Below are 11181 nucleotides of genomic sequence, written 5' to 3'. Positions count from 1 at the left end.
CTCCACAAAACCCCCCAAACGAACCTGTCACCTATTTTTTTACAGAACCAGGACATGCCCCAGACCACCCTAAATTACCCTAATTGGCCTCTTTTATTTATTTATTAGAAACAACTCCTTCTAGAACCAAAGACTGCTTTTAATGACCCAAACCAGGAATAAACGTTCTAGTCTATTACTGCCCTATACGGAATAAATCAATATTAAAACTAATTAACCCTTTTCAAAGGCATTTTGTCTTGGGTTTTTATTTAATGGTTCACTGCAACCTGAAGTACTGACATAGCTGGATAAGCTCCATTTAAAAAATGGCCAATTTTGAAAACAATTTAACAGCTTACCATGATGAACATTTTTATCTTTTTTTTTTTTTCTTTAAATCAGAAAAACCCGGCTTTAAGAGAAGATGGTAGGTGGAACAGTGCCTTTCCTAGATGCAATAAGCTACTGAAGTCACTAATCAAAATTAGCTACCTAGCTAAACCCAAAGTGTAATAAAAGCATCATTTTTCCAGGATGTTAAAATAAATATTATTGCCAAGATTTAAAAAAGTGTTTTGCAAGCTATAGGCTTTTACATTCCTAAACCTAGAAAAGGGAATTCTTTACGTTCTTAAACCCAGAGAAATACCTGGCTTCCTGCAGTTTACGAGCTTCTGATGCAAGGGAACAGGAATCTAAAGGACCTGCTGCTTGCTCTTTGGGAAAAAGCAGTGCTACTTGCTGCTTCCTCCCTTCTCTGGCACAGCAGTCATTAACCAGCCGATCTCTTACCACCACTAAGCCAAAACAACTTCAGCAGCAATTATCCATTTTCTGATTCCTGTGAATGCTGCATTAGTTGTGTTGTTTCTATGTACAATTTAGAGAGACCAGGTGGATTTTCAGGCAATTTGGAGAGAAATCAGCCCTGCTCACCAGGCTGCTCCAGGTTCCCACACTGCCCTTCCTCCCAGGCAAATTACAGAGCAAACTGGGGGGGGGGGGGGAGACGGGAAGAGAGGAAAGCAGTAATTTATGAAAACATGGTACACCATAATTTTGCCATTTTTCTGCAATAAGGATGGCAAATGATTCATGGGGAAAAATGAAATATATTTCACTATCAGCTCAACAGATCTAAGATTTACAGCTTCTTGACTTGGACAGGAAAAACTCAGCTTGCATAAAAATGAATTGCAAATGAGTTAATTGTTGATATGCAAAAATTAAAATAAAAATCTGTGTGCCTCGGTAAAATAATCAGAACAGTCACTTAGAAGAGACAAGGGGAAAGGCAGCGGCACCCCGTGTTTGTTCTGGGGTGGTGGGAGGCTGCTCCTGCAAGGGACCGTGAGCCCGGGCACACCAGTCCACCTCCCTTCACTTGGTGTCAGTTTTACTGATCAACCTCATTACGTTTACATCAGTTGGACAAACAGATTACAGTATCTCGCTAAGACAGAACCAAGTTTGCCTCGTTTAGTCAAATAAAGCCTGTGCAGGAGAACCAGTGACACCATTCAGCCCTGTCTCAGGCACCTGCACAGCTGGCACAACTCCGCAGCACCATGCTGGCTGGGTGTAGCTCAAAATCACGGCTGCCACTGAATAAGAACCTGCTTAAACACGGAAAGTTCGAACGCAGCCCCAGCCTGTCGACTGCATTGAGCAGTCTCAGGCTGCAATGGTTCAGAGGAGGCAGACAAAGCACAGTGGCCGATGCTGGCATTTGCCGAGGATCAAGTTCAGTGAAATACACAGTTAAAACTTCCCCAAATTTTTCAGAAATCAGCTCCCTGCTCACATCCAACTGGATAACGTAGCATATATGACAGCCTTTGCACAGGGCTTTTTGTGGGGGAAAAAAAAAAAATGCCCGAGCAGGCTAGAGGCTTGCTCAGGGGAGCAAAATTTAATCTCTGCCTTTATTTGCAAAATAGGAAGAGGCAAGATTATCCCAGCACATGCCTGCATCAGCGGCATCTTCTGAGTGAAGAAGGTATCGATCCTGAAACACAGCCTGTAACCTCCAGCCACCGCAGCTGAGCGCTTTTGCTTTGTGCCGGCAGTGCTCCTGCAGTAGGGTGCAGACATGCAAAAATTGGGGAGAATGTTAAACAGGAGAATGGGGACTAAAGCCTCAAGGCAGAACACGCCCACAAATGTGAACCCCTCTTTTTCAGCAAGGAGAAGCAACGCTGACTTAGCAGCAAAGATTCACCCTCACTGGTTTTCTCTCCTCCACAGATGCAATCAGTTCATATCTGACACGGGAAACACCCAGCTCAAGCACCAACGCTTAAATATTAATGTTGCTATGATATTATATATCGTATTTCTAAAACAGGCTGCAGAGTGCAAAAGAACATAAGTTGCAATAAATCTGAATTTTTGAACATTCAGTGGAGAAAACTGTGCAAAGCAAGGTAACCCAGCCTCAAAACACCATCCTCAAAAAACTCCTATTCCTCTCAGTTCTGTGGAGAGCAGCAAAATCAAGATCACAACTGAAGGCAATTTTAGTGCTATAAAATATTTGGGACAAAAATGATTGCAGCAAACATTTTCTGACATATTACTTACATACCGCCCATTAGATAAAATTTATAATCATTGCAATTCCACTCAGGAGGTCTTGGTCCTGCTTATTTCTGTGGGGGACATGTGGAGGCAAGTTATCCTGCCTGCACGTACACAAGCCCTGTATTCAGCATAGCTGCATCACAGTTGTGGAATATCCCTATTACAAATGAAAATTAAAACCTATAAAATAATATGGAGATTATAAAAATTGCGTTAAAACCGATAACAGCCTTACTGATTTACTGACAATGAAAATATATAGCATTTTTTTGGTAAGAACATTTATCAACACATGGCAACCCTGGACTAACTTGACATGTAAAATGATCAAAATGGATTATGAAATTTCTTCCATTCATTTCTATTGATTTTAGTTATGATAAAATTCATCAGTGTGCAAAGGAACACTTGCGACTGGCATTTCCAACCCACCCCCCCCTCCAAAAATCCAGGCCAATTGGCTGGCTGTGATTTTAGTACGAGATGGCAAAGCAGAATATCTCACCCTGTGTGTCAGCGGCGAGCACACACAGCTCCTACATCACAAGAATGCTAAGTGCTGCATTAACTCCTAATTTTCACTTCTAAACTATGAAGCACTAAATTCTGAGCTGAAACGAGAAAGCATGGACAAAATTATGTTATGTTTACGAACAAGCATCTATCTGAACATTCTTCCCTTAAAAATAAACTTTTTCAAGGCTAATCAAAGTTATTTTTGTAACTGCCGTAACAAACTGCCAGTGAAGGGACCGTTTTTAATCAGTTTTATTGATTCATGCTTTCAGTTCTTACTCAGTTAAAAACAAGGCACATTAAATACATCCTCTTATTGCTCTATAAATGCATGCGGCTCATTCTGTATATCAAAAGTAATAAATAATGGCAGTAAAACACCAAGACAGTTATAAAAATGACTACCCAGCCTCAAACACAGTATTTAACAGTTCAGTCTAGAACAGTAACCTAACAAAATACCTACATGCCATGTGTAAAACAGGTAATGTGTATACAGTGTGCACATATGTACACACGTGTTTATACACATATATATAAACACACTGCATGTACATGCATCCCCTCCCCTCCAGGCGTGCAGTTTATTTAAAATCAAAAATATTCCCACATCCAGAAATCCAACTCCCACCTCACAGACAAAAAAAAAAGAAAAAAAAGAAAAAAAAACAAAAAAACCCCCCAAAAAAAACCCAAACACAAAAAACCAAAAGCACCCAAACCAAAACACCAACCCCCCAGAAAACCCCAAAACACATTAATGGTTTTCCACCCAGGACCATAACCATGCAAGACAATGATTCTGTACAACTCTTTCTACAGTACATTCGCATGAAAAGAAAATAAACCAAACAAACCAAAGCCAACATTCCTGAAAATATGTGATGTTTCCAAGATGTGAGGTGATAAATAAATACTTCTAGATTTTTCCAAGTATAGATGTAGCTGTTTTAAGTAACACATGCAATCTTGTTACACAGGGTGATCATACAAGATCTTGCTGTGGCATACAAAGAGCAGAGAAGCATGACAGTAAAGTGCCTAAAATGCAAAGCAAATTCCTATCAGAGGACACACATTGAGCCAGGAAAATCCCACGGTCCCATCCTGTATGCGGCATTGCTAAAACAAGAGAACAAAGACTATACTTTGGGTGCAAAACAGAAAGCCCTGGCTTCACAGGTAAACTTTTATTATTAATTCTTAATAGTGCCATTTATAAAGGAGAATTTTTCTTTGTAAATATTGTAAATGTTGTAAATATTTTTCTTCATGTGGCCTGGAAAAGGTCTAATTTTCTCCTTTTTTACTTTTCTCCTTATTGTTAGTAGTAGAATCCCCTTCCCTCCTGACATTGCTCACTGAACCCAACCAACCTGTGTATCCTACATTCATTCCCCCCAGTTCTACGGTATATGTAAAATTTGTTACTGTGTTTTTATCTGAAGAGGGGTTTGGAGAGATGAAGCTGTGCTCAACATTACATACTTTACCTGAATATACTGGAACATATTTCAAAAAGAAAGGTTTGCAGGACCACAGAAACAAAACCCTTTGTCCATAAAATAATTCTTACATTGCCAAATGTGCTAAATCCTCAGTCACTCAGACAATGCCTTGCCAGCACAGGACTCCAAGCAAAAAAGCCATGACCCTGAATAACACCATCGTTTTGGTAAAAGGCAGGGTCAATGAAGACTCTAACGCGCAAAAACCATCTGAGAGGCATTTTCCCTGAAACTGTCTCCTTCACTCCAGATTTTACAAACTGTTTGGGCTGACAGAAATATAACCATTTACTGGATTTTAAATGAGGCTTGCCCTTCTTTTTTGGTTGTTTTTTGTTTTGGTTTGGTTTTTTGTATCTGTCATTTTTAAGCACCTGAATTTTTATTTTTTTTAAAGGACTCTTCCTCTCCAGCCAAACATAACCTCTGTACTTACTGTGCTCCATATGAACACTCCTCACCATCTCCATTTTGTGTATGTATCATCTTCCCTTTTAAAAGCAATCCTTGCTATTCAGTCCTGTACTGATATTTTCCATTAGACTGATATTTTCCATTAGTGAAAGTGGTGACATTGGTTAAAAAAGATTTGATTCTACACAAGTAGAGATTCTAACACCTTGGAACTGCAGCTTTAAGTTGAAAATTGGTACTTATACATAAAGAATATAACAGAATGACAAATTCATCAATAAACCATTCTTGTGTTTTTCCCTTCCTTGTTCCACATTAGGCAGGAGTCTTCCACCTGATCTTGAGCCTAGTCAATCCAACAACAGAAAGGCAAACAGACAGACACAACATGGTTGAAAACAGCTCAAGTGAGTGATCCTATTTCCCCCCTCAGCTGCTGAACAATAGCCCTTTCACTTTCATAGACAATTCAGTGTAATGCAAAACAAATTTAATTGTTTCACTCTGTGTTTGAACATTTTAAAATGAACAATTAAGACCATTACGCTATTAAACCTGCCATATTCTACAGATCATCAGGGTTTGTCCAAAACTGGAAACAGTATGAAGCCTTTTACAGTATAAACCACCACCTGTTAGACAACACTATTTATTAAAGGAAGCTTATTTTTATTAATATGGGAGAAAGGAAAGCTGTCCCCTTGCTTTTAAATAAATTATTAGCTTGGGTGATTAATCAAGATGTCTTGTAGTTTTCCAGCTTCGTGCTGCTGATATTTTTGTCTGGCCAAGTATTGGTACCAGTGAAATAACAGAGCACTAGGAAGAGCAAAACCAGCCACCTACGGAAGGCTCATGACAGTTCTTTGCAAATGCTGCCTTGGGAAGTATCGGTCTTGATCCTGTTGTGATACTATCTGCAATCCAGAACACCAGCTTTTCCTGTCTCACTTTTGTTGAGGAGAGATCAACAGCTTTTCAACACTAAACACATAGTCACAAAACTCAATGCAATGCATTCAAAGGCAGGATGCACTTTCTGAGCATTGTTTTCTTTGAAGGTAAAGGTGATATAGAAATTAATGAACAAGGCAGTATGTGCACATATGCTTGTGTGTGCACCCAAATCTTTCTAACTTCTATTCCTGAATTCTTGTTAGTGAATCCCTGTGTCTAAAGAATACCCAATCCAAAAGGCCACATACTGGAGTATTAACAGCTGCACAGAAAACCATTAATAATGAAAACAAATGCACCAATGTATTTTTGTAAGAGCTACACCCATAGACAGATGCTGGTCATCTGGAACGAGCAAGACCAATCAGAAGCACCGGAATGTTTTTCAGCAGAGATGCACCTCCATCAGCCATGGCTGCGAGCAGACATTGTGTTTGAACTCACAGTCCACCACCGCTCCGGTCCACCGGAATCCCCACACGCCGATGCAGATTCTCCTCAGCAGTCTTCATGAGCACAGCCAGTCGGCTTCCAGACACATAGCCCTTCTGAATAGCACTCATGAGCTTAGAAGACAAGAGGGAAAGCATCCTGTTAACTCCTTTGCAAGGCAAAGAAGAGAGGCAGAGGGTATAGCCCTTCATGAAAGGCCAGAGTGACAGCAACCAACACCAGTCCCTGGGCAGACACCACCAACCCCTGCTGTTCATGTGGCTTATGGGACATGGGACCCAGCAGACCCATGCAGCTTGGTGCTATCAGCTTCCCCGCACCAGAGGCAGACAGGCATTGCTGGGTGTCCCACCAAAGGGCCAACAACAAGGGATTCCCACATAGCTCTACTCTGAACAACGGCAGAGTTCATTGTTTTGTCCAAGAGCCATTAGCAAGTGTTAATGAATACACAGAACTGATTTTCCATATATAAAGCAAAACTGCTGTATGGTTTCAAAGCTCATTTACATTTTCTTGAAATATGACTGAAACTTTTGGCCAGGCATGGGTGGCAGGAAGGGCAGAAGTACCAAATACTTGGAAGTAACAGTGCGAGCGATGGTCAACCCCAGGGTTTTTGCATACAAGAATGTGGGATAACCCATCCATTTCAGAGGCTTTTTTTTTTTCTTAATATCTGAAAGATGTAACTAATAGAACACCATTCTTGATCCACCACTGACCCTAGACCATACCCTCTTTCATTTATATGCCCTTCTTTGTAGAGACAGCGCACTTGACTTCCACAATTCTTTCAAATCCAAGTTCCTTTACAGACTTTTAAAACTAATTTGCCTTTAAGTCCTGGAAACTGGACTTGGCTCTATCTTAACGAACACAAACTAGTGCTAAGATTTTAGTTAATTCTTCTTTATCCCATGGATAAAGCAAGCATTAGACTTGAAATTACATGCAGCCAGCTTGTCAAAAGCTACTATGGAAAGCAATTGGCACTTACAAAATGCAATTTCTTACTCCTATCCGGTGCTGAGAATCCTTCAGATTTCTTCCCCTCTATAGGAAAATCTATTAATTATATCTGCAGCTGGACCTATGCAAATGTGGCATCAACCCTGTCAAAACAGGAATTAGTACCCGCAGGGAAGAGGGTCAGAGGGGAACCCTGTGCTTTGCAGACCCAGACAAGGCTGGAAAAGCCTCCCTGCACTTTGAAGGCGTTTACTGATGCTGTGCAGCCCTGAGGCAAGGCAGATGATGGAATTGGGAAGGAGAGGACCAATAGCAGCAAGAGCAGTAGCTACAGACAGCAAGGGAAGCCCATGATCACTTGGGCTTGGTGATCCCCATCACCTAACACCCTGCTTCCAGAGTGATCTCTACACACAGCAGGGAGATCTCCCAAGAGGAGAGGCCCTGCCCTCACTCATGCACGCTGCCCAGCAATATACTCGGCTACCAGTCCTGGGTCTGTCTGGTCTGACTATACCGCTGCATAGGAGAAGCCAGTAGCCACAGAGGTACAGTTTTACAGCAGTAACTGTGAACCTATACCAACTACAGCCTATATGGCACGCTTTTTGGGGAAGCAACTATAAAACAGTGGTTGCTGGTGGCTGATACCCTGGCATTGCCATGAAAAGAAGATTATCTGACATGTGGGTCAGTCAGGACCCAAAAAGAAATCTGCTGTTGGGAAGAAAGCCTCCTCTTGATTTAACATGGGCTTTTTTGGCTTTGCATACCAAAACTAGTTTCCAAGTTCCCCTCTCTTTTCCTGAGCATAAATGACAGCCCCACTAAGCTTCAGAAAAACAGTCACTGCTGTAGGACAGCACCGTGTACACCCACTCACCATCAGAGCTCTGCCTTCCTGCCACGTGGAACAACCCTTCTGTGTTCCTGACCAACACAGGCCGCTTTCTCTCTGTGAAAGACCTGTAGGCATCAGTGTCTGTCAGGACCAGTGCTCACCACCGGTTACTGTTACTGCTGTGACAGGAGTGACACAGGCATCTGTGGTTGGGCAAAGGAAGCGCTTGGCACTGCTCCACTCCGTGCCTGCAGAGCTGCGCTGCCACCCTGGTACACTGTGTTCCTATATTCTAATATAAATGTCCACAAATATTTGCACATGGCTTTCCACAAGCATTCTGCGGTAAAATGCAATTACTTGAAAGTTTTCAGAAAGCAAACACAGAAGTATTGGGAGCTGACTTAACAGATCCATTAAAAAAAAAAAATTAAACAAACATTTAATGTATTTTGTTCCTTCCATGGCAACCTCCTGTTAATTTTATTACCACACTTCCTCCTAGGCTCTCGGCTGCGCAGGAGCAGCCTGTGTGTTGCTCCCTGCCGCCCCAGGAAGGAGGTGCACAGGCACAAGTGATCCTTACTGCAGTGCCAGTCACCAGGATTAAATATTCCAATCGTGAAATGCATAGGCGATGCCAGTAGCACAGTTACACAATTTTACAACAGTACCTTTGAAACTATACCAAAACAGTGGCTTGCCTTCATATTTTACAGATATAATGCCTTGGGGCACGCAACCCTAACTGAGGCTTTTTAGCACAGGGAAGCAAAAAACCCAACGAGCCACCAAAAATCCGCTTCAGACATAATTACAAGTCATTCCAACTTCGTAACCACAATGTGTCCAAACTAGCCACATCATAGTTTAACACAGCTCTTACAGTGAACAGTAGGTTCTCACCCCATCAACTAAAAGTTTTCACATGCAGAGGGGTGTAAAAGGGAGGCCCTTTTCAACAGCCAGAAAACCAGATGTGATTTTCTCTTTTATTTGAATCCACACACACGAATTCCCAAAGCCATTGTTTCTTCTTCCCCCACCACTATTTGTTTGTTCGTTGGGGGTTTTTTTGCCCCTTCCCTCAAGTGCATTTCAGTTACCCAGCTAAATTGCTGTATTTTAGGCAAATTAATAGTCCCTTTTTCTAATGCTGGACACAATCTGTGAAAATTTTCTGCATTTAGATTCAGAATGCTGCTCTTATCTACAGCTCATCTCAAGAGAGACAATTACCATTTCCTTTGCCTTGATCTTGTTTGTTTAACTTGACACAGTGAAGAAAGGGCTGACATTGACCAAAATCCCCAGCATGAATTTATCTCATGTTTGGCATTCATCATTGCCACCATGCACGGAAGACATGGCAGTCACTTGAAATACCACACCAAGGAAGACTCTACAAAAACAACACTGACTGGCGAACAGCATATGCATGAGAATCTGGGCAAATAAACATTTCCATAAGACTCTTCATTTTATTTTAAAGCCTCGCAAAAAGTCAGGTGCGTGGGTTGTCAATGTAACGTCTTCCATACAAACTGAGGTACCATTAGTCAACCCAGGAGTTAAACCAGGGACAGTTTAACCCAGGAGTTATAGGGATGGACTGTGCTTTAACTACAAGCTTATTCTTTAAAATAGGCAAAATAGTTTAGAAACTACTAGTCAATCAACAGACGAAGATAAATGTCAGTGTGCCCAACTGTGCCATATACTTTCCAATGGACAATTGTATCATTTTGAATATACTTAAACAGCATTTCTGTATTATAAAGGGCCAAATTCAGGCCTGTACTGTAGTGTACTTTGTAAATTGGAACTGGTTTTAGGACTCATTATTTCTGCACACACACACACAAAAAAATCCTTGAATTTCAAAGTGCTTGAGGATGGTTGTGTGTGTCACTTACCTTGTGATCTGGCAAATAACATCAACGCTATAGCATTTACCCAAGTAACACTCACCTAGTCTCCAACCCAGACCTTAAGCAGAGGGGAAAAAAAGTTAAATACTTACACCTTTGTTAATTCAAGTCACAGCTTCTCTGGTAACAGAGAGACACCTACCTGCAGAAACTCATTGAGCTCAACCTGTCCATTTTTGTTCAGATCCACTTCATTCAGAATATCATGAAGAGTATTTTCAGCAATTTGCACACTGATGCTCTAGACAAATAAAAGCACAAAAGTACATCAGCTGTGCTGTTCAGCACTATTTATGCCACACTCTCAAATTTAGATAAGAAACTTAAAAAGGAAACCAAAAGAACAGAGGGGAACATTACCTCCAAGACACGCTGCACATCCAGTATAGTAATAAACCCTTTCTTGTCCTTGTCAAACATGCGGAATCGCTTCTTGTACCTGCAAGATAAGGGTTATCAGTGGGAAAAACTGCACTCAGAAGAATGACAAGTATTAATTCCTAGCAGCATAGGGAACTCTTTCACTCTACTTACCTCTCAATATCTGAAGGAACTAGGCTGATTTCAGAGCTGTCTCTTAATTGATCTGATTTTACTTTGTAGCCCATTTCATAATAGAGAAATTTCTTAGCAGCTTCCAGTTCCTCCTACAAGAAAAAACAGAAAAACCATGTATCTGAGGAATACCAAGTTCTCACACAATTATTTTTAGTGTAGTATTTAGTAGTTTCTTCCACTTCACTAGAGTTTATCTAAGGTCCAAAGATTAAGGAGATGGTAGCTGAGAAGTATTTAAAAAAAAAAACCAAAAAAAAACCCAACCCAAAAACAAAAACAAAAAAACCCATGAACTTAAGCTTAGGCACTTTTTAGTCTGGAAAAGAGATATCAAGACTCGTAAAGACTTCTAATTACCATGTAAATGCTTTAAGGACCATACACTGCCTTCAGTCACACATGGCGTATCTACCTGTTTCATGAAAAATGCTAGTTGCAGTTCAGGCCTACAAAATGCCATTAACTC

At 41.0% G+C, this 11181-nt stretch overlaps 1 protein-coding gene across 1 annotated transcript; it reads right to left on the bottom strand.

The window, feature by feature from the left end:
• Nucleotides 1-6400: 6400 nt before the first annotated feature.
• On the bottom strand, nt 6401-10804 carry LOC104405004 (glycerol-3-phosphate dehydrogenase, mitochondrial-like; the record flags this gene model as incomplete). Its single annotated transcript, XM_010013583.1, has 4 exons — nt 6401-6526; nt 10300-10398; nt 10518-10596; nt 10692-10804. Coding segments are annotated over 4 exons (417 nt in total), but the record flags the coding sequence as incomplete, so codon positions are not given.
• Between the last annotated feature and the right edge of the window lie 377 nt (nt 10805-11181).

Source organism: Nestor notabilis, unplaced genomic scaffold, assembly GCF_000696875.1.
Source record: "Nestor notabilis isolate BGI_N333 unplaced genomic scaffold, ASM69687v1 scaffold34184, whole genome shotgun sequence".
Taxonomy (NCBI): domain Eukaryota; kingdom Metazoa; phylum Chordata; class Aves; order Psittaciformes; family Psittacidae; genus Nestor; species Nestor notabilis.
This window is presented reverse-complemented; position numbering and strand designations above follow the sequence as displayed.